This window comes from Falco rusticolus, chromosome 6 (assembly GCF_015220075.1).
Source record: "Falco rusticolus isolate bFalRus1 chromosome 6, bFalRus1.pri, whole genome shotgun sequence".
Classification (NCBI taxonomy): domain Eukaryota; kingdom Metazoa; phylum Chordata; class Aves; order Falconiformes; family Falconidae; genus Falco; species Falco rusticolus.
In genome coordinates this window covers 71,952,404-71,974,804 of record NC_051192.1, presented here as the reverse complement: position 1 = coordinate 71,974,804, position 22,401 = coordinate 71,952,404, and the positions used below count along the sequence as shown (strand labels likewise).

The following is a 22,401-nucleotide window of genomic DNA, read 5'->3' as shown; positions in this document are numbered from 1 at the left end:
GTAAATCAGGTGTCAGGATGGACCTGGCTGAAAGCTGATCTTCTTGCTTGGTTGTTTCCTTGGGGCTACCTCAATTTTCCCTTGCTTCCTCCACCCAGGCAGTGATGGAGGGTAGGGAAGGAATGAAAGCAGTGTCAGATCTGTTCTTGGTTGCTCTTGGTCACCCCACACACTCTGGGCATGGTTTTACAGCTATGGACGTGGATGAATGGAGAAGTTAGAACAAGGGTGAGGTGATGTGATGCCTGTCAGCCTGAGGTGGGCATGAGCTGGCACCATAACAGGCATGAGTGGGGAAAATGCCTGGGTGGAGGGAGCTTCTTATCTTTATAAACTGCTGAAGACTTTGTTTGAGAGAGACGCCACGCAAGCGGCAAGGCAGAGGAGGCATATCTGGTACCCTCCGTCCCAGGGGACTGCTGCCCTGCAGAGGACAGGATAGCTGCAGGGCTGGGGGGGAAACCTGCCACCTGCTGCTTGTGTGGGTGTTGGTTTGTCGCTGTATTTAAAGCAGAGATATTATAGGAAATTACAGTATTGGCCCTGTCTTTGCTCTGGTGCTTTTGGAAATACAAAGCGAATGTGGTAAAACCTTCTGCACCTTGGTGCTGGTGCTGGGGGTTCAGCCTAGACATGTTTTTCATTGGAACATATTTTAATGGCAGTGGGGTTTCCACTGCACCAGGAATTTGTTGCCTCTTATTGTAAGAAAAGAGTGGCTAAGTTTTAGAGGAAATTGACTTATTTTGCTGGAATACCCTTCCTGACTTCTGCAGGTACCCAAATTGTTTATATTATGAGCTTGTATAAAACAGCTTGGCAGTTGCCAGATGTGTGGGCAGTGTAGGGTTTTTCTTTCCTCCAATAGTCTATTTAAAGTTCATAGGAAGAGTGAGTGGTAAGATCACACCAAGCTTTACTGTTACAGTATTGCATTTTAATTGGTTGGTTTGTTGGTCTTTCTCCCCTTAAAACAAAGAATAAACTACAAGGAACTGCAGTCCTGCCTCCTGGAGCAGGGTCTTCTGATGAAGTAACATTTAGGAACATGCTGCCAGCATCAAACCAAGGAAATGGACAGGTAGAAATGCTTTCTGTTCTGACTACTCCAGGAGTCAGTCACCTGTTCCAGGGGCCCTTGTTACAGCGATTATTTGGTACCTTGATACTTGCTGATTTGCGGGAAGGGTTGGTTTAGCATGAGTCTGCTGCAGGGAAGACTCCTCGGGACACACCAGGCTTTTCAGCCCTGAGCTTCTGTAGCAGAAATGCCATCAGCTAGCTGCATGTTTTGGCAATACTTCGTTGACAGATGTGCTAAGTGTTGTACAGGAAAGGAAAGGAGGGGGAATGATCTGAGTGATGCACCTGTAATGATGATCCTGTCTCAGCATCTTCTGCTCCTATACCAGAAAATACAGTCTGCACTCTCAATATTCCTTGTCAGACCTGGGCAAGAAGAAAACAAGGTCACAATCTTGCCTTGCATAGCGTTAACTTCTTTATCCTTTGGAAAGGAGATTAGATCTTCAAAGGTGGTTGCTTTTCTGAATGATGAGCCTATTATTTTCATACTGTTTTGAAGGCAGGGGTTTAACAGGGTGTCTAATGGCAGCGTTTTGTCCTGAGCAGCATGGATCCATGGCATAACAGTTGTACCTGGAGTAAATTTTTTTTTCCAGAATGGTGGGAAAAAGAACATTTTTAGCACCTTCTACTTAATGCTAGCTGTTTATTCGTACTTGCTTGACTCTCTGTTAGTACTGTTCACTACGTGTGGTGGTACTGTCTGGCATGATGTTTAGCATCTTAAAATGAAGTCACCAAGTATTGGTGCAGCTGCAGCCGTACAGGATTAACTCATGTCTCACAGGGGTGCAGCAGGAACATACAGAAGTTTTAAGACTGACTTCTCGTAGCATGGCTGGCCATATGAAGAAATAGCAGCAAGGCAAGCTGTGGTATGCATCTAGTGTCAGTATGCGTCCTTTCTTCCTTTAAGTGTAGAAATTCACTTTTATTGAGGAATGTAGCTGACTCACATGTATTTTTTGTGCATTAGGGCCCACAAGGGAATTTCACTTTTCCCATAGCACTCCAGGTACTACCCCACGCTCATTGGAAATAAAAGTATACACACAGATGAATACTTAAAATACTGTAACTTGCCTAAGGGTGATTTGTGTGCTTTTCAGTGTGATCTGGTTTCCCAAACACAAAGGGTCCTCCAAAAAGTGTCGTTTACCTACTGGAACACAGGAGTTGTAGCTACGCATCTTAGCAGGATAGCTTAATTTGAGTTTTGTGTGCACTATTATCCCTGTACTAGTCAGATTTGCATGGTGTAGCACTACCTTTGTGACCATCACCCTCAGGTTTCATGATCTTCCTCTAATTTTGCAGCTTTTTGTTGGATCGCTGTATCTAGTCAGCATGTGAACCGCAGATAGCCTTTTTATCGCTAACTGCTGTTCACTGGACAGCTGCACACAGCCATTTCTTGCTTTGTACGGTGTTTCACATGTGCAGGGGAATTGCAGGTGCTTTTATGGGTCTGATAGCAAGCTTTCATATGTCAAGCTAATAAATGCAAAGAAGATAACCAAGAATTCTAGATCTACCCTACGCTTTTGGTTTTGTTCTTGAGATGTCCCCGGGGTTCAGCCTTGACACGAGAGGAGGGGGCAGGCTGGTGGCGGATGACCTGTCAATGCTCAGACTTGGTGCTGCTGCTGCAGGATGTTGAAGGAAATGGGGGTTCACGCAGGAGGACGGCCCCGCTTGTAACTTCTTTTCCTATTTGTTGCTTTTTAAAGTTTAATATGCAATTTTGAGATGTGGGCATTTTAAAAAAATAAATAAATTGAAGCTTACGGTCTTGAGGCTACATGGTACTCTTTGAACTCTGCTGCTAGTAGTGGTCATGCAAGACTGGATTTCTGCATCCTTTGGACCTCTTGGTCTCATCAGCTCTCTTAGAAAATGCAGCCTTTTGATCAAGAAGGCTCAGTAAAATAGGCTTTGGGGACGGTACCTTTGTTTTTTCTCTTGTGGAAGTAAAAAGTTGGTTTGACTGAGGTGCACAGAGATTAGAGGAGCCCCTTTACTAAAGGGGAGAAGAGGATTTTTTCAGACCATCTTTCAGGTGGCACTTGAATAAGAGAAAGGAGACTCGAAATGAAAGCTAAAGTCCTTATAGCCCTCTGGACTTAGGTTTGGACTCCTTCATCCTCCCAGTGCGCTCTCTTTAGCTGCCTAGGCTTCCTCTGGCTAATTAGCCGTTGTAAGCTACAGCTAGCCACATTTTCCCAATTGCAATATCAGCACAGCTTTTGAAAGAAGAGAGGGAGCTCCAGATTAAAACAGTAGCTGTTAATAAACACTCACATACTGTTTCGGGAGGAGGGCTTTGGACCAAAGCAAATGCTGTGCTTTGGCTTTCCTTCCAGAAACGTCAACTGTAGCTCTTGTGCCACATACATATTCTCTCTGTTTCCACTTAACCTGGTTTGCTACAGATCCTCTCTTCTGTTTCTTTCCTATAAAAAAGAAGAAAAGAAAGAAGAAGGGGGGGGGGGGGGGGAAGCAAACCAAAAAACCCAGTTCTTTAACCTCCAGCTGGGAATTGTCTGTGCAGTGTCCTTGCACATTGCATAGTTGCATGCTATTACAAACACAGCAGTTGAATAAACCTGCGTGCTTTGCTTTTTCTTCCTCCCTGTTTTATTTCTGTAAATACTTTAGCAATCTGCACTTTATTACTCTAACAGCACCATGTAATAAGCTGGCAGCAGTGAGGAAGTTTCCAATATCTTGATGCTGGGGTATGGGTGTAGCAGCTGGGTACAGGGTACCCCCTCAAACGTTTTCTTCCAGGAAAATGGATGCTGTTGCAAAAAGCATTTTACCATAGTGCTGAGGGATGCTAGATCTGCTGCTGCTGAGGGGGGCTTTGCAGCATGAGAGATCCTTACTTGTAGTGGGATGCATCCTTCTGGGGTGGAGAGGAAGTGGCGTAGCATCTTTTTAAGATTCTTAGTACTTCCATGGGTGTATTTGTGTGTTTGCTTCCAGCTTGCTCTTCCTGCTTGACCATCACACCTGGTGTTTTCCCTCTGGCTGAAGTTACCCTGTGGTGCAGCAAGAGCTGTTGACTTTGAGGGGATGAAATGCATGTCAGTGTCCTAGTCCTTGGATGTACAGGTCCTAATTTGAGCTCGTTTAGATCTGCTGAAAACATGAATAAAACTGCAAAGACCACAACGCCTATGGTTTGTCTTTACTCACCTATCTGAAGATCATTAGATTCTGGTTTAATGAGGTAGTGGCTGTTGAGCACAATTAGTTATTCCATTTTGCAGTGTTCTTTCTTGTATTTGTTTCTGATCTGTAAAGTACTTTAATTACTACAGCTGTGTTTATGCATGAAAGTAATCATTACTGAAGGATTTGAGAGAGTGGACTGACAGAAAAAGTAACAGCATGAAATGGTCCCCCTAGTTAACTGGCTAAAGTCTTCCTTTACCCCCGGCATTTTTGAACGTTTTGAAATACCATTAAGGTTAAACTGTTGGTGACTAGCTTCTCTCCTTTGTTCTGCATTTTTTACACTTCCTTGAGCTTTATACAAATCATTTATTTCTAAACTTCCTTACGCTGATGCTGCCGGTGAGTGTGAAAGCTCAGCATTGTGGGTCCTGCTGAGTCAGCAGCAGGCTGGAGGACTTGCCACTGATGCAAGGGGGGGCAAAAATCTGCACTGCTTTGCAAGAGATGCAGTTGCAAAATAAAGTTTAAAAATAGTTTCTTTTATTTTTGTCAAAACTAAAGTGCAAAATCCACAGCACTCGTGCTTTACCTGGTTTCCTATGAAATAAATGTACTTGCACTTTCAGATCAATATGGACTGTGATTTATTCTAAGCTCCTTCTTATTGCTAATATTAAGCGTGCTTGGGGTCTAGGAGGATATTCAGAAAGGACAAAAAAGGGGAATCTGGGGTTAGCAGCAAGTTGAAAGGCAAAGGGAATACATGCAAGGGACAGTTAAGGCTTTAGGAATAGAAAGGAGAAACTTTGGAAAATGGACAGAAAATTGTTGTTGGCAGCTTTGGTTATCAGTGCGTCTTCCAGTTCTCAAGCCACTGAGCGTTTTGAATTCCAGTACGTTTACAAAAGCAAACAGCAGCGTGATTGTTGTGTTTTTGGAGGAGGGAAAAGAGGAGTCACCTCTGCAGTGGCAAATATCACTTTAACAAGAAAACACAAATCAAATTTCCAAAATCAAGTGCCTAAAATTAAGCTTCGAAGTCCTAATTTAAGAACGGAGAAAGTGGCTGTTTTCCAAGGAAGCTGAGCACCCAGGCCTGATGGTGCATTGCTCTCAGAAGCCAGCACAATTATTTAGATGCCTATTTTGGGGATTTGTTTGGAACTTAAGTGCAGGTACTTAAATGTAAAAACTGGGATCTGTTGTTTCATGGAGTACTTGAGCAGCAGAGTGAGAGCTGGAAGATCCTGCTGAAAGGCAACAGGTTAGAAAAGCTTTGAGCTTTCAGCCCAAAATGTTTTGTTGCTGCTGTTCGGTTTGCTTGGAAAGGGTGGCATGGGACGGGGGGCAAACCTTTGTATTTTCACGGTTTATTTTTGCACCTGGAAACTGAAGTTACTCCAAGAAGAAACTCAAGAAACAACATTAAAATGCAACCAAGAATTCTTAAATCACTTTTTGGCATAAACTCCCCAGAATGTGTTTTCTGTGGAAAGCATACAAGAGAACTTCCTTTGAAGGACAGGAGCTGGTAAAGTACTTCAGTATTTAGTAGCCCTTTCCTCAGAGAGTAGTGATGTGCGTTAGAAGAGCAGGTTATCACTGCTGGTAGCCTATGTGAAAAACTTACATAAATAAACCTTAATATATATATATATATGTATACTGCAAGAAAAGCATGCTTCTGTGTAGCCTTTGGTCTGTATTTTCAGTTGTCACACCGAGGAGCACCAGGGCCATCCATGCTTGGACTGAGCAGCAGGGCAGAGCTCACATCTTCTGACCAAACACATGGGTGGCTGCTGGAGCATAGTGCATGTCCCAGCTCATGGTGCCAGAGGTGGACTGAGATTGCAAAATGTTCTGTGGATGTCCAAAAAACCCCCGATCCTGTCTTATCTAAATCCAGAGGACTTTTGAAAAAGTAATATTTTAACGATGGGGCTCGATGTTGTTGGGGCAAGGTGCAACGCTTGGTTTTCATTATGCTTGTTTTGCAGAATTGGAAGTTCAGTCATCTTGTTTTGTTTAAAACGTCAGATATGCATTTTTCTAGATTAAATATTTGGACTTGAAGAAGTAAAGCATCCTTCAGGTTGTAAGCCTGAGTACTTCCAGACCCTGATCCAGCTTGTCCTAGCATTCAGGGGCCTTACTGCATTGCTAAAATTTGGTATCAGAGGGGGTGTTTTCTTTCCTGTCCATTGTAGAAGGGCAGGTTAGGGAAAAAGAGCTAGGTTATATAGAGGTACCTGTTTTAAAAAGCAATGTGTGGCATAATGGAAGGGGTGTTGTCTTTTTTTTTTTTTTTTTTTTTTTTTTTTTTCTTCTGACCATAGGTACTGAATAAGGCTATGGATGTCATCTCTCTGGACTTCTATAAGGCCTTTGACATGGTCCCCCACAACATCCTTCTCTCTAAACTGCAGAGATACAGATTTGATGGGTGGAATGTTTGATGGATGAGGAATACAGGGGTTTGTGCTGGGACTAGTACTATTTAATATCTTCATATATGACATAGTGGGATTGAGCGCACCTGATTGACTTGTGTGGTTGACATAGCTGAGGGACAGGATGCCATCCAGAGGGACCTGGACAAGCTTGAGGAGTGGGTCCATGTGAACCTCATGAGGTTCAACAAGGTCATGTGCAAGGTCCTGCACCTGGATCGGGGCAACTTGGATTATCAATACAGGCTGGGGGATGAAGGGATTGAGAGCAGCCTGGCAGAGGAGGACTTGGGGGTACTGGTGGATGAAAAGTGGGACATGAGCCAGCAGTGTGGACTCACAGCCCAGAAAGCCGACCATATCCTGGGCTACATCAAGAGAAACACGGCCATCAAGTTGAGGGAGGTGATGCTGTACCTCTGCTCTGCTCTGGTGACACCCCACCTGGAGTACTGTATCCAGCTCTGAGGTCCCCAGCACAGGGAAGACATGGACCTGTTCAACAGGTCCAGAGGAGGGCAACAAAAATGATCAGAGGGATGGAGCACGTCTCCTGTGAGGACAGGCTGAGAGAGCTGGGGTTGTTCAGCCTGGAGAAGAGAAGGCTCCAGGGAGACCTTACTGCAGCCTTCCAGTACTTACAGGGGGACCTGTAAGAAAGACGGAGGCAGGCTTTTTAGCAGGCCACAAAGTGATAGGACAAGGCATAATGGTTTTAAGCTAAAAGTTGATGGATTTAGGCTAGATATAAGGAAGAAGTGTTTTACAATGAGGGTAGTGAAACACTGGCACAGGCTGCCCAGAGCGGTGGTAGATGCCCCATCCCTGGAAACGTTCCAGGTCAGGTTGGACGGGGCTCTGAGCAACCTCATCTAGTTGAAGATGTCCCTGCTCATTGCAGGTGGTTGGACTAGATGACTTTTAAAAGTCCCTTCCAGCCCAAACTGTTCTATGGTTCTATGATACTGTGAATAGCGTGCCTTGCTGTGGTGTGGTCTAGGTAAAGGAGCGTTGCTAGAGATCCGCTCATCTATGTGGTGAGCCACAGAATTTGCTTACTTTCAGTATTAGGAAACATGCTCATTACAGCATTTCAAATGGCCACTGGTTTAATTTTTCTCGAGTCGATGTTCCTCTGAATTGGGAAACTATTCTAATTAAAAAAGAACCCTTGTAGTTGCTGCCGTTGAAGCAGTGTTTAATGTTGTGTGGCTGTTGGCAGGAGACTTGATGCATTTTCACATGCCCCCCCCCCCCCCTTGGAACAAAAGCAGATTGTTTCCCTCTGTTTTTCTGTTACACAAATGAGTTCCTTTTGAAACAATTTCTTTTTCTGCAAGTTCTGGAAATCGACACCAGGAGTAGTTCTTCCTTTGCTGTGCCTTTTACAATCTGCTGTCTGATAATGCTGGCGCAAAAAGCTGCTTTGGGGTAGCCGCCCAAAAAAGCTGAGACCTCTGCAGAAGCTTCCTCCTCTTGGGGAATCAGTTTTTCCTTCCAGTTTTATGGAAGGTTGAACATGGAGTTTCATTTCTTGCTGTCTTTGCTATAGCTAGTTGGAGTTTGTTTCTGCTCTCTTAATTGTTTTGTTTACATATCTGCATTTTTAATGACCAGCAACCAACAGTATATAGCAAGTCAGTTCTGAATTAGGCTTTTTTGTCTTTGTTTTTGAAACAAACTCTTGCATCTGAAGTCTTCCTCTGCAAAAAGGGAGTTGGAAGTCATTGAAGTTAGGCACAGATGCTGGGTTATTGGATGATGCAGTGCTGCGTAACTAAATCAACTGGTACTGGATCAAGGGAGCAACAGACAAATTGAGTAAGTGGGGATTTCAAGCAACAAAATTAATTGACTGGGGAATGATTTTCCTGGCGATATTTAATAGCTGACAGGTAAAAAAAAAAATGGGGGGAGGAGGGGGAAGAGCTTGCTCTGGATGTCTATCTGGCTTGTCCTTGGAAATCATGTACTCATTTCTCACAGCCTTCCTGATGTTCGTGCTTCTGGTAGGACGGCATAAGCTTCTCAGTTTCATTTCCTTATTCCTAGGACACCAGCGTGCCGGTGCTGTGGCCATTCACGCAAGCGCTCATGGTTTGTGTGTCACGGCTGGTGAGGTGACCTAATCCCACAAGTGCACCTTGTTGCAAACTGTGCTTATTTGGGCTGGGCAGCTTCAGTTGGAAAATAAAACTGGTATGAATCAGGACTGGAAAAGACTTTTTAACGCTCCCGATAATTTTAATCAAGCTTTTTCGTTTGTGCCTGGTGACCAGGTTCCAGGGAGGTTTCTGTGCCTTTGTGTAGTCCAAAGCTGTACAAAGACTTGATGCACATGGAGAGGAAAGTCCTCTTCTGCCCATTTCCCCAAGAGCCCCCTGGGAAACGATGGGCTGGGGATGCAGCTGGAAATCCTTGGTGAGTGTGTCAGCCTCCTGCCCAGAGCTCTGCGATGGAAGACCATGCGATGTAAATGCATGTATCCAAGCCCGCTGTATTTTCTTGGTCCCAGCAAGAGGGAGGTTGAAGCTCCTGCAGAGGCTGGGTGGCTCCCAGTCCTGCTTTGGACCCGCAGTAGACTTCATTTGCATCCTGCTTGGCTTTTCTTGCAGGACTCGAAAGAAAGGAAGATGCCAGTTCCAGCTGACTAAAACCAGAGGACCTACTTTTCATTTTACTTGCATCAATAAGAAATCCCCTAGAGGCAGGGTTTTCAGAGGTGGGAGAGAGGTGTTTCTTTAGCTAGAGCTGAAAAAAGTAGAGATGAACTTTGTTAGCAGCTATGCATAAACTCATGCAATTGTTTCAGTTTGTGCTGCGGGTATGTTGACAGCTTGTGTTGCTTATGTTATTTCCCCATAACTAAAAATTGCTGTTAATATTATGAGTTCGGGGGTGGGAGAAACACCAAGAAGTGAAAACAGTGCTGTTAAAAATGGATAAAATTATTCTAGTGAAACTTAAGTACAGTTCTGGGTAGAAAAGAGGAAATTAGGGGGGAGATGTTTTGTTTTGGTTTTTCCCAATCAAGAAGAAAATTACTACCTCTTCTCTTGAGAACAGCTTTGTCTATAATTGCCCCTGCTCGGGGAGGTGTTGCTGCTGCTTTCCTGCTTTAACCTGAGGGAGGTACAGCAACTTATATACTGCAGTATATATACCAGGTGCTACCAATAAATACTGGCCATGTGAGGAGCTGGCAGATGACATTTGAATCACTCTGCTGTTCTGATGTTGGATGGATTTTATCTGGTAATGTCTTACCAGTAAGCATTCTGGAGCTGGAGGTACTCATACCATGAACTGCAGTTTTCTCCCTTGCCTCAGTAACTGTTGATCTCTTGGGTTTATGGGCTGTTAATCAGAGCTGTAATCAGTCACCTATCCGCAAAGGCCATAGCAGAGCCAGTTTTCATGTTTTTAGTTCCGTCCTCCACCCCAGCTATCATTGCCAGCTATTGGAGGCTCTTTGTTAAAAGAGCTTCACAGTATTTATTTGAGAACGTCAACGTTGCTGACTTTCTCAGGGTGCAGTCCTCTTCCTCCTTGCAGAGGGGCGTTGCTTGTCATCCTGTGTTTGCACTTACAAAACAGAATTAAAAAGAATTTTAGGTTAATCTGAACTCGCTGTTTTAAGCTTCTGTGTGTTAAATACTTCAGTAGTAAATAGTACGCTTACACCAGTGTGTCTCTGAGACTAGAATAAGCTTCGTTCACTTTATACACGCTAGGAATGTCCACTATGTCTGCTGCATATTAGTTTTTGCATATTAGTATTTTCTTTGTTAACCCTCACATACAGTCAGTATTCAGATGATTAAACTTGTTTTGTGAGCTGAAGAACTAACTTTCTCCTCTTCTTTCCATTTCAATAGCTTGTAGAATGGAATTTCTGGATAAAACAATCAATAGCTACCTTGATGTTTGGCTTGGACCCAGAGGTAAGATTTGTCAAAGATTAAGTACAGAAATAAAACTGATACTAAACTGCAGCTACATGAGAAACAGCTTCCTTCTAACATCCTGACTTTGACAGGTGACTACTTCCTTTAGTATCTGCAAAGCATCAAAATGTATGATTCTGTAATAAATAAGTCTGCTCAATGCTTCTTATCTTTTGACTTGAAGAGCTGCTGATTTTTCAGCTATGACAGTCGTAGGTGCTATTCTTCTTACTATCAGTTAAGCTCCTGTTGTTAGCCTTAATGAATGACTTACCTCAGATCTTTGCTGCCTTTTTTTTTTTAAAAAATTTACTAAGAACTTTTACTTTTAAAAGATATTTTTTACATTTGCATTTGATAAAATAAAAATACTCTTGCCCTCATAACTAGAGCTGCTAAAGAATTTCTCACTGAAAAAAGGCTGTATTTTTTTTAAAAGCATTGCTTCTCTGAAACCATTCTTTTTAAAGAAACAATGGTTTTGGTAGTTTTTTCACTGGGAAAAAGTCTACAGGTGGAGAACAGCGATCCTGGTCAGTGTGAGGAAGGGAAGGGCAGTGGGACTGGGGCAGGCAGTGGCAGGTGAGGGTTTCCAGCTGGGGTAGGGATGGCCCTGTTCCACCTGGTCCTGGCCAGGGGGGATTAGATGCGTCCCGTACCGAGTGTACGTAGCAGTGCTGCACAGTGGTGAGTGCTTTCTTCCTCTGATCCCTTCAGTATTGTCTTTTCTACTTTGTCCCAGTGAAACTCTGGTAGTGGTGCTGCTTCCTCACAGGGCAAAGTCCACAGGAGTTGGAACAAGCCTCTGATCCTTCAGAGTGTGTTTTCTGTTTGGTTTTAGTAGCTCAGTGCCCTTGCTGTCCCCCTCTTTGTACTAAGCCCATTTAAATTAGTCTGGATGTCCTGATGTAATTTACTGCATGTGCTGGCATATGGTCTGTCTTAAAAATAATGAACCATAAAGGTGGCAAATTCCTCGGTTTTCTTAACTACTTCCCAACCTCATTGCTTACATGCAGGATCCTCATATGACTCATTTAAAATTGTCAGGGCTGTGAATGCCAGCAATTACTTGAATTGTTCCTTTATGGTTTGGTAAACTTGGTTTCGATCCTTTGGGCTGCCTTCAGTGAGAGGAGTGAGATACCATACTGATGCTGAGTATGGACAACACAGTTGAGGTTCAGAAAGATCATGCACTTGTCCCAAGCGCTCCCCTGAAACTGCCCGGTTCTCAGTGGCTTACGTGCTTTTCCTGACAGTGTTGCCAACTGGACTGGTTAATCAGACTGGACTGACTGCTCTGTGTTCCATTGCTCATACAAGAACTCCAAAATTTAATCCTTTTGAGTGGCACATATGTAAATCTAATTGTCTTAGTATTAATTAGAAAGTAATTATCAGGACCATCTACCAATAACCGCAGAGGTACCTGCTTCACTCTTAGCTTTGGCACTGTGGGGAAATAAGGTGTGTGCTATTGGGAAGGGATGGCTTGAGAGAATAAGGGGGAGAGGGTCGTTGAAGCTTTTCTTTATAATTTGAGCTTATCTGTGGTGTTCAAGATGAACAACGATTCTGAATGGTAATGAGTATTTTAAAATAATAGCAGTAATAATTTAAGAATATTTATGCCTTAGGAAGAGAATTATTTCTGCTTTCTCACAAAGGTTGGCTGGAATTAGTAATATGGCCCTTAATAAAAGGGCTTGCTGCTATTCCTTCATCCTTCTCTAGTGTTCTGGCAATAGAAGCATTTTGGGTACAGTTTTTTTTCTGGATGCATTGAATTCTTCCCCTTACAAAATCTAAGTCTTCGCATGTTTTTGTTTGTTTCAGATCCCAGAGTAAAAGGATGGCTTCTTCTGGAGAACTATACACCTACCTTTATCTTCTCAGTCTTGTACTTGCTAATCGTATGGCTAGGACCAAAGTACATGCGGAATAAGCAGCCATTCTCATGCAGGGGTATTCTAGTGGTCTACAACCTTGGACTTACACTGCTTTCTCTGTATATGTTTTATGAGGTAGGAGAAAAGGGGTTGGGTTGGGGTTATTCTGCAGTATCTGCTTTAATTATATTGGCTTGTGTTGAGAGTGATCTCTGAGGGCAGTTCTCCTAAACCTGGGGAAACATCTGCAGAACACGTTGCAACCGTTCTTTAATGTCGCTTCTCAGGGAAGAAAACCATACTTGTAATGTTACCCCTAAGGATGGTGTGAAACAAACCTTGCCTGAAACATTGCTGAACTTGGTTAGCAATGTTTCAAATGCACTTCTCTCGCCCAGGGCAAGTGAAGGCCTGACCTTTCAGCATGAACCTGGCTACTCCCTCAGTAACTCCTCCTTTCCTAGAAGAGGTGCTCAACGTGATTGTGCTGGTGGATGGTACAAAGTACTTCGTAGCAAAACTACAGCTTGATTTGGAGTGCAAAACAAGTTTTATTTAAGTGTGATTAATCATGCACACACTCTTTGCATCCGTTTCTGTAAGCTTGCAGTAGCTTCTTTTGTGTCCTCTTAGTTTTGCTGAAACAATTGCATCAGTGTCATTGTGATTCATCTGTTTCTTGGAACTTAAAATCTGAACATACAAATGTATTTCAAACTGAATGAGACTTTCTGTGGAGTTACATTCTTTCCTAACAAAACAAAGATTTAAGCAGTATAAAGTTTTCTGCTTCCCCGAGAGCACTTTTAGCTGCTTCTACTCAGGATTATATGTTTTTTAGTAAAGTGAAAATGAAGAAGTATGGCAGTGTAAATAAGAATGTGGTCAGAAAATTGAGTGTGTGGTTTTAATGTACACAATAATCTGACTTGCTTTCAACCAAAAGTGTTTCTCCTTTCCGTAAGGAGAGATTTCATTTTCAACAGGCAATTATTATTTTGTTGTTGTTGTTTGCTTAGAAGCATATGCACGCTGTAATTCTTCTTTAAGTTTGTAGTTAATTCTATAGTATTTTACAAGGTGAGTTTTTAGATAAGAAATTATTTAAACTTAAAGTAATTTCTGTTGTGTAGTGAATTGTCTAGTCAAAAAATACTGAGCTGAGTTATTAAGAACTTTGATACTTAATTCCTGGGGGGAGGCAGGAAGAGGTTGGGTTGAGTAGGTACTTGGAACAACTTGTATTCTTGATATGTTTTCATTTCTAACTTCCCTGTCAGGTTGTTATAATCCAGAAAAATTAGTGTCTTCATCTGTTTAATTTGTCTGAAAGTAGTGTTGCTGTGGACTTCATGTGCATCGTTGCATTATTTTACACAGATTCTATTTATAGTTATATACTAATCTATTATTTTAGCCTCCAGCTATGTTATTGAGGATTTACAAGTTCAGACTTTTCTTCAGTTGTACTAAGTGTGGGTAGAACTCTCAGGACAACCAATCTTTTTCCCTTAAATACTTGGAGTAATACTCATAGTTTCCAAATGAAAATCACTGTAACATTCTGCTATGTTCCAAAACCTGATGATAAATTTAAAAAATAGAAAATATCAGAACTGTTGATCTTATGAATGTCTTTTTCTTGTCAACAATTAACTGGTTACCCAGAAAGGACTATTTATTGTATGCTGAAAAAGTCCTCGTACTTACAAAAGCTGTTCACCTGGTTACATTGTGAAGGAATGAGACAGCTAAAACACAGCAAATATTAAGGCTTCTCCTTCCTATATAGCAAAACGCTTTACAGGAAAGTGAATATTGCTCTTAATTTAACGTTATCTATGTGGAAGTGTTCATTGGTACTGTTGTAAATATATCTTCTTTTTATAAATGGGAATATAGAAAGCCACAGTTTTATAAAGACTGTTAAACTCATAATAATTGCAACTAAATGTGTTTGACAGCACTTACATGCTAGATGTGAAGGCAGGCAACGTTCTGTGACGAGTGACTGATCCCACAAAAATGCTGCCAAGTAAAGAGCTGTGCTGACATAACACCGTGCTGCTTGATGTTTGCAGGGAGAGAGCCGAAGGGCTAGGTGATAGGGAAAAAAATCAGCCTCCTGCACCTCCAGGTATGTTCTCTGGCTGTAGTGCCTCCTCAATTACCTGTGTCAGTGCAAAGCAGGCGATACCCTCGCTCGGATCGCAACAGTCATGGAAATTTGGCTTTGAAGGATTAGCCACACGTCAGTTGCGGTTTATAATACGTGTACTCAACTTTTTAGATGATGAAGAGCAGCACCGAAAAAAAAGAGAAGTAACTCCCTGTTCTCTTCCTTGTTGTCACTTTGAATTTCAGCTGGATAAAACTTTTTTCAGTGCTAGTTTGAGAAGTCATAAAACATCACCACTTATGAACTTGTTTAGTAGCCTGTCTGAAAATAAGCTGCTTTAATAGCTTGTGTACAACACATCTGAAACCCTGTGTTGGAGTTCTTCCCAGGTTACAGCTGTGGTCGCTGAGGTTGTGATTCATAGCATCACAGCTCAGTTTATATGACCAAAACAAGATGTTAAAGTGAGGCATCCTCCCAGTTAGGATGAAAAAGGTGACCTACTTGGTTTTCTGACCTTACATCTGAATGTCTGTATGCAGTAACGTGGGGGGAAAAATTTTGCGCTGTAGGATTTGTATAATTCTAGCTATTGTGTACTTGCACCACTTGGTCTACTGATGTAATATAATATAACCTCATTTTAAAATCACTAGAAATCTTACACCTCTTATTTGGAATTCCAAAGATAGTAGTTTCTGTGGGTACTTGCTATAAATTATTTATTTGGGCATATAATGAGCGGGCTGGGTTCTGGTGTTAGCAGAACAGAGTAGTGGCCTGTGCTTGTCCCAGACAATACAAAAGGCAAGGCAGACCCCGGGGGGCGGGAGAGGTTTCTCCAGGCTGACCTGTCACTCCCATACTTCAGGAAGAGGGGACGCTCATTAGGGGCAAACAGCGAAGTTTTATTCTGTATAAAGCTACGGTGCTTAGACTTTGAGGGGAAATAGCACTCCTGTCTCAGGCAGGAGCAGCCAGGGGTGGCCTCCTGCATGGTGGACAAGGTGTGTAGCAGGGTGGCTGGCAGAAGGGTTACGGGATGCGGGTCAGTTGCCTGCTGGCTGCCACAGCTGTATCTGAAAGCTGTGAGGGTAGTTAGAGCGGCAGGGGCAGCACTGCTTCCACCCCTGTCACTGCTCTGCATGGGATCAGCAGTCATGCGATGCTGTGGGTAGGGACCGTGCCTCTCTGCTCAGGTCTCGGCTGGGTAATTTGGACAAGCAGGGAGAGTGCAGGGCACCCAGCTGCATGGCATGCAGACCTGTTGTATTTTGGGGATGTTTGTTAGCAAAACTAGCCAAGTGGTCTGGACCACCCGGACTTAGATTTGCGAAAATTGGTCAGTGGTGAAGGCTCACTTCAACTGATCTCTTCGCTGTCTTTTTTTCTTCACTGAAAAACTAATTCCCTACTGAATCTGCTTGAGAGAAGTCTCAGATTTTCCTGATGAGGGAGGCGTTGTATGTGCTGTAGGAAAAGCATTCTAAGAGCTGCACCTTGTTTCAGGAAGGAGGGGACCTGGTGAAGAGGTGCCGTGGCACCTGAGCTGTGGATGGTGACTTGCTGCCAGGTGGCTCTTTCCTCTCCCCTTTCTTTCTTTACAGGTCCCAAAGCCTTATCTCTGTCCTGAGGTGTTCATGTAAAGATAAAATTTTGTATCTCTGCAGGCATTTGCTTTCTTTCATCAGAGGTGTGAACGTCTGTTTCTTTTCACCCTAATCTATCTCTGTTCTGAAGCTCATAAACCCATCGTGCCTTGGCAGAGTGCTGCAGTGCTGGGACCCTTATCTGCCCTTTCCCAGCCAGTCTCAGACTTCGGTTCTATAAAAAAAATATCCTACAAAATCCTCCCCTGTAACACCTCTCCTACAGCCCAGTCAGACTGGTGTTTGTGTGCCAGTTTATTTTGGTAGCAGAGCTGATAAAACCACACGCCACAGCATTTTAAAGAATTCAGCAACAGCATTACAAAATGAAAGCAATACCAAAAAAATGTCAGTGCAGGGGAAGGAGGTATGAGTTGCTTGAGCACAAGAGCAACTACAAGCTACAGGGTTTTCTCCAGAGCTGAGAGACTTAACACTGACTTTAAGTGCTATTTTAACTGGCTTGTGAAAGACCTGTCTCTCTTTGGGTCGCTTAAAAATCACATACTCTGGTGAAAATAATTATAGTCAGCCTTTTCTGGACAAGTTAATTTCTCGGGAGAAGATATGCCTGTGGTTGTGCATCAGCAATGCCATTAGCAAGCCTGGGCTCCTGCCAAGCTGAAGATGAAGGACTTCGTAGGGACAGCGAGCAGGGAAGAGTTGTCTCAAGCCTGGGGTGGCTGAGGAGCCACCAGCCTGTTGCTGGGCAAGTTGAGACCTGCTGTACGGTAGCTTTAAGGAGGGATTAGAAACTCTGGCCACCTTGGAAGCAGACCACAGCAAGCATGAGCCATGACTTAAACACGCTAGCTGGCAATTTAAGACGCCTCTGTTTATTGCTTTCTAGGTGCTGTGCACCCAGCCCTGTGCATAACAGAGCCATTTGGGAACCATTCGTGGTCAGGTCTCGGGGTGGCCCATTGGTTTTGTGTTCTGAAGCCTTCCAGCATGTGCTGAAAGTATCATGGGTGCAAGAAATAGTGGTGTCAGGCAAAGGAGCAGCTGGCTAACTCAGGAGGATTATCTGTCTTGTATGTTGCACCCAGCAAGGTTTGTAGGCAGCAGTAGCACCTGTCACTATTTGATTCCTTCTGGAAAGGGAGTGATTAAATTATTTTTGTAACTCTGCTAATTATTTATATGATAAAAGATGTTACCATTTCCTACCAGTGTTGCTTTGCTTCTATCATTTAAACAAACACCTGTGGCTGTGAGAGTATTACAGCTCCCAGCATATTATTATATGCTCTTCTGGAAACAAGGGAATACTGGGATTTAGCTGAAGCTCCAATGGCCACACTGATGCCTTTGTCCTTCAGAGAGGTGGGATCCATCCAGGCACCTGTGGTTGTATTACGCTTTAGGTAGCTGTATCAAGTGCAAGGAAAATTCTTGGGGTTTCACTATGCTAGCCTTTACTTGGGAGAAGTTTATGGACCACAGCATTAGTGATGGATGCTATTTGGATTAATTACAATATAAACATTGTGATTTTCTCTCTATTCCTAACAATTCCTTGAACTATGAGAACTGTATGAAAACATCTGTAAGCTCTTAACAACGTGATCACAGCACAATGTGGTCTTCTGTCTGAGGGACTGGCGGGCACTTGCAGAGCCATGCAGACGTTCCCTCAGTGCCCTAAGAGCGGTTTGGTGCAAGGCTTGCTCTGGGATGTAGCTGGTCCTTTAGCAGGGCACCACCTTTAAACTGCTGTGCTTTGCACAGCCATGCCTGCCTTATGGCCAGGAGGGTGCTCCTCCAGCGGTGTTTCCTTTGCTGCTTGGATAGAGAAAGTGCTTGAGTCTGCCACTGATGTGCACAGCTGCCTGGCTCTCACTGTGGCAGTGTGGTATTGATTTAGATCTAATACATGAGATAATTCCAGGTCTATATGTTATGGTATAACTGAATGTCTTTTTTTTTTTTTTTTTTTTTTTTTCTCTCCCTTAAATAGTGGGAATAATTCTATCTCAGACGGTCAAAAATAATCACCTAGGCTTACTGGGTATTTTAAAAGCTAATTTAGGGGGGAAATGAGGCATGAAAGAAATAACATTAGGAAAAGGTAGATCATTTAAGTGATAATCTTTATTGTACCTTTTAGAATTAGCTTCTCATTCACAGGTCTGAGCAGCATGGAATCGTACCAGTTATGTAGTTCCTTAATCAAATGATTATTTTAAATGGCTTATGGTACAGAGTTTTCCACTGTGGCTCTGCAAAGCTTTTTTTTTTTTTTTTTTTTTTTTTTTTAAATTCTGCACAAGCATAGATAAGACCAAAAATGGGCAACTTGCTTGCACAGCATATCTGTCTCTGCCTTTAAAATGCTTTTGGGATCTCTAACAATTCTTTTTCTCACTTGGGATTTGTCTAAATTTGTTACTTCTCTCCTCATGCTATTCCCAAGAGGAAAAACTTTATAAACAACATCCAGTGATCCCTTCTGCTGTGATGTTAAAAGGGGGGCTTGCTCCTGGTCTTGCACCCGCTCCCTCCTCCCATCCCACCCTCAGCCTGCCCCTCCATCTCCCACCTGTGAAAGGGTGGAATGTGGATGTCCAGCCTTGCCTCTTGCTTCTCTGGAGGTTTCAGCCAGCCTCTTGGCAGCAGGTTCTGTGTCATCCTTTCATGACTAATAGCTGGTTGTTACTCTTAAAAGTAATTCTGTCATGTTTGAGGTGTTACGTGTTACACCAGGAAGTCAGGCCGGCAAGGGTGTATCCTGTGGGGTCACTTGTACTGGGAGCGATGTATTCTTGGGGGGAGTGAGGTATTTAAAAAGATCTTGAAGAATCGCAATACGGTAAAACATCAGTTGTTAGCTGTTAAGGACAGCAAAGCTGAAGATTTGTTCTGCTACATGGTTGAAAAAATTGTAGTCAGATCTCTGTGTATGAAACTTTTTAAAAATACAACTTCTTCTTTCCAAAAATAATCAGAAGAAAAATATTTTCACTTTACTTTGGTCATTCACTTTCTGCAATAAGACCATCAGCCAAGAAGGAAAGATCTTGAGAGTCTGCATGCAGTAGGACGCTGCAAACCACATATGCTACGTGGGATAAATTGGGGATAATGCTACCTCCAATTTTTATTCAGGTGTACCCCAACAGAAAGAATTTAATTCACCCTCCACTGTGGTTCTGTTACTGCTTTGTGCTTGAATTCAACCCGATGCCACACGCGAGTGCCCACGAATCCTTCGTTCCCTCGATGCCACATGTCTCGGCAGAGCCGCTGTGGAGGTTTGTGTGCGCTGCGGGGTGCAGCCTTCCGCCCAGATAACACTTTATTTTTTTGATCTTCTCAGCTGGTGACGGGAGTATGGGAAGGAGGATACAATTTCTTCTGTCAGGATACACACAGTGGAGGAGAAGCTGATATGAAGGTAACGTAATCAGGACTTCTAGCTAACAGCGTTTCAAATTGTCCACTTGTGTGTAAGTGGAGAGCAGAACAGTATTGATTATGCAGATTTTGTCCAAACTATATGCTTTTTTCCCCCCTTTTACAATACAATGGCAACACATTGTCAAACATAGTAGTTAATCTACAATGTATTCATGGTTGGTATTTTATTGAGCAATTATCTGTAAATTTTCAAGTGTTTTCAGGTCAAAAACCAAGGACTTGGTCTTCAGACTATATCCAACCACGGTGTGCTATGAGTCCCCTTATCTTCCTGAGATGTGGTGATGATTTCTTCTGGTCAGTCTTCAGACCTCTCCTTTACAGAGGGCACTGCAAGACCAACTCTGGTTAAATATTTTTTTTATTTCTCCCAGGACGCACCAAGTGCACAGCAGTAGCCTTGTAAAAGTGTTTGTCATCCTGTTTTCAGCTGTAGCTATGGGTTTGTGTCTAGATCTCCTATAGAAAAACCTAAGGTGGAAGCATTACAGATGATTTCAGCAGGGTCTTCAAGCAGTGCAGGACAGAATCTGGATTTTAAATATTTAGACAGCAAAAGGGTTGAAAGCCCCCACAACATCCAATGCTTCTAAAACTTGTTTCCTCCTTTCTAGATCATACGTGTCCTCTGGTGGTACTATTTCTCCAAACTCATTGAGTTCATGGATACCTTCTTTTTCATTTTGCGGAAAAATAATCATCAGATCACTGTTCTGCATGTCTACCACCATGCAACAATGCTGAACATTTGGTGGTTTGTGATGAACTGGGTGCCTTGTGGTCACTGTAAGTACTGGGTTATGGTGGGGCCTTGGTTTGATCTTCTTTTGGTCAAACCAGACATCTCTGGTACCTTCAGCTTCAGGATTTGTTCTGTCCCATATTAAGCTGCTTTGCTGAATTGCAACTGTTGTAGATAGTTGCAGGAATTAAGCTGCTGACAAAGCTTCTAGAAAAGATGTGCCTATGTAATTTGAAGAATTCATTCATGTGGCAATTGACGTTTACCAGCTGTAGTAGTCCAGGTCTGATACCCGTCAGCTTTGCTTTCTCTTTTTTGCAATGGTTGCAGACCCTCGAATGAAACAATAAACTTTTCAGTCAGGACCAGAAGCTTCTTTCAACTGCAAGATGGTTAATAGTGACTCTTGTCCATGTATCTGTCAAGTTCACTTGAGCTGTTACTTTCTCAGTTTAATCTCATTATACCACTAGCCATAACAAATGATTTCAATTAAAATCTTGTCCCTGAGCGCTAATGAACTTGACCGAATGCATCTGAAGTGGAAGATTTCCATGCCCCTCCTGTCTAAATCCTGCTAATCTCTGCTAATCTTGCTTTGATATTTAATTTCATTGCTTTTAGCTGACATCTAGTTTCCTAACTGCATTGGTGTGGCTTAGTTGTGGTTCAGATGTGCAGCTTGTAGATACTGGCTTTGTTGAACGCGCATCCAAGAGAAACCTTTCAAAATCCAGCGGATGTGAACTACTGGCAGTGCAGGCCAAGAGGCTGGGTTGCTCAGCATCTGCTTTCTGAGCCAAATAACATAGAAACTCGTATTTGTTTTCTGTTGTCGGCACAACGGTGAGTAGTGCTGAACTTATAAAGAGTGTGCATCTGGAACCATGTTCTCCAGGGAAGTCAGTCCCTGTTTATACAATGGTCAAAAGTGCCGATATGTAAGATCTGTCTTGTGTTTGTGTGGTCCTGAAAATACTTTTGTGCTATTTCTAGTTATGTGTTTTTCTTCTTCCTTTCCAAGCTTTATGTTCTGCTTGGTCATCACAGTGCTGTGCAGTTTGTTGTTAAACTAGAAGTTTCTTTAGTGACTAAAGGTGCTGTAAACAGGGACAAATAAAATGGCTAACTTGCAGTTTCTGAAGATACCTGTTGCTTTTGGTTATAAGTGAGAAAATAGGCTTGTGCCTGAAAGGAAGTGCAATAAGCCTAAAATTAGATGGGTGAAGCTATGGATCGTTGGGCATGTTTACATGCCTTCTCTTTATCAGCTTCTTCAGTTCCCTTGAGAAGCCGCAATGCAGATGTAAAAAAGAATAAATCAAGGAATCAAAACCAGAAGGCTGGAATAAAGCATGCAGCTGCAAAGCAGCTCAGCCACTCCGTTGGGTGAACAGAAGAGCAGGAGAAAAGTTGGGGGAGGGAGTAAATCTCTTGCCTTTCTTCTAAGAGAAATTTTATTTTAAACAGTAACATTTTGAACTTGTTATTTTTGTAAATTGTAGACAGCGTGTTCCTGGTAATACAGTGTACTTGCTTTTTCCTTTGCCCCTTTTTTTAGCTTACTTTGGTGCCACACTGAACAGCTTTATCCATGTCCTCATGTACTCCTACTACGGGTTGTCTGCTGTGCCAGCAATGCGTCCTTATCTGTGGTGGAAGAAGTACATCACGCAAGGGCAGCTGGTGAGTGATGAGCTCTCCACTGTTTCAGCAGGCTCTTGTATTTGTGATGAGGTCCTCTTGTTTACCAAGTTAGAAAATTTTGGCAGGGTGTAGAAGAAAGGAGAATAGAAGGTACTAGCCTTCACATTTTTAAGTGCCTAAATCACCCTAGAAATCTAGCTTCTGCACCTCTGCTCTGTTTTCAGAACAATGGGGACCTGAGGTCTGATGGTGTACATGAATCG

At 42.8% G+C, this 22,401-nt stretch overlaps 1 protein-coding gene across 4 annotated transcripts in view; it reads left to right on the top strand.

The window, feature by feature from the left end:
* The window catches only part of ELOVL5 (ELOVL fatty acid elongase 5), a 38,644-nt gene that overhangs the window by 11,047 nt on the left and 5,196 nt on the right, over positions 1–22,401 (top strand). The window contains exons 1-6 of one of the 4 annotated variants that reach the window (XM_037392331.1): positions 8,505–8,543; positions 10,601–10,666; positions 12,509–12,696; positions 19,649–19,726; positions 20,364–20,535; positions 22,053–22,177. In XM_037392331.1, coding sequence (XP_037248228.1) covers positions 10,609–10,666; positions 12,509–12,696; positions 19,649–19,726; positions 20,364–20,535; positions 22,053–22,177 — 621 coding nt within the window. In that variant the 5' untranslated portion in view covers positions 8,505–8,543; positions 10,601–10,608. Of the gene's footprint in view, positions 1–8,504; positions 8,544–8,898; positions 8,922–10,600; positions 10,667–12,508; positions 12,697–19,648; positions 19,727–20,363; positions 20,536–22,052; positions 22,178–22,401 lie in introns of those variants that run through there. The other 3 variants (XM_037392332.1, XM_037392330.1, XM_037392333.1) reach the window with 3 other exon arrangements.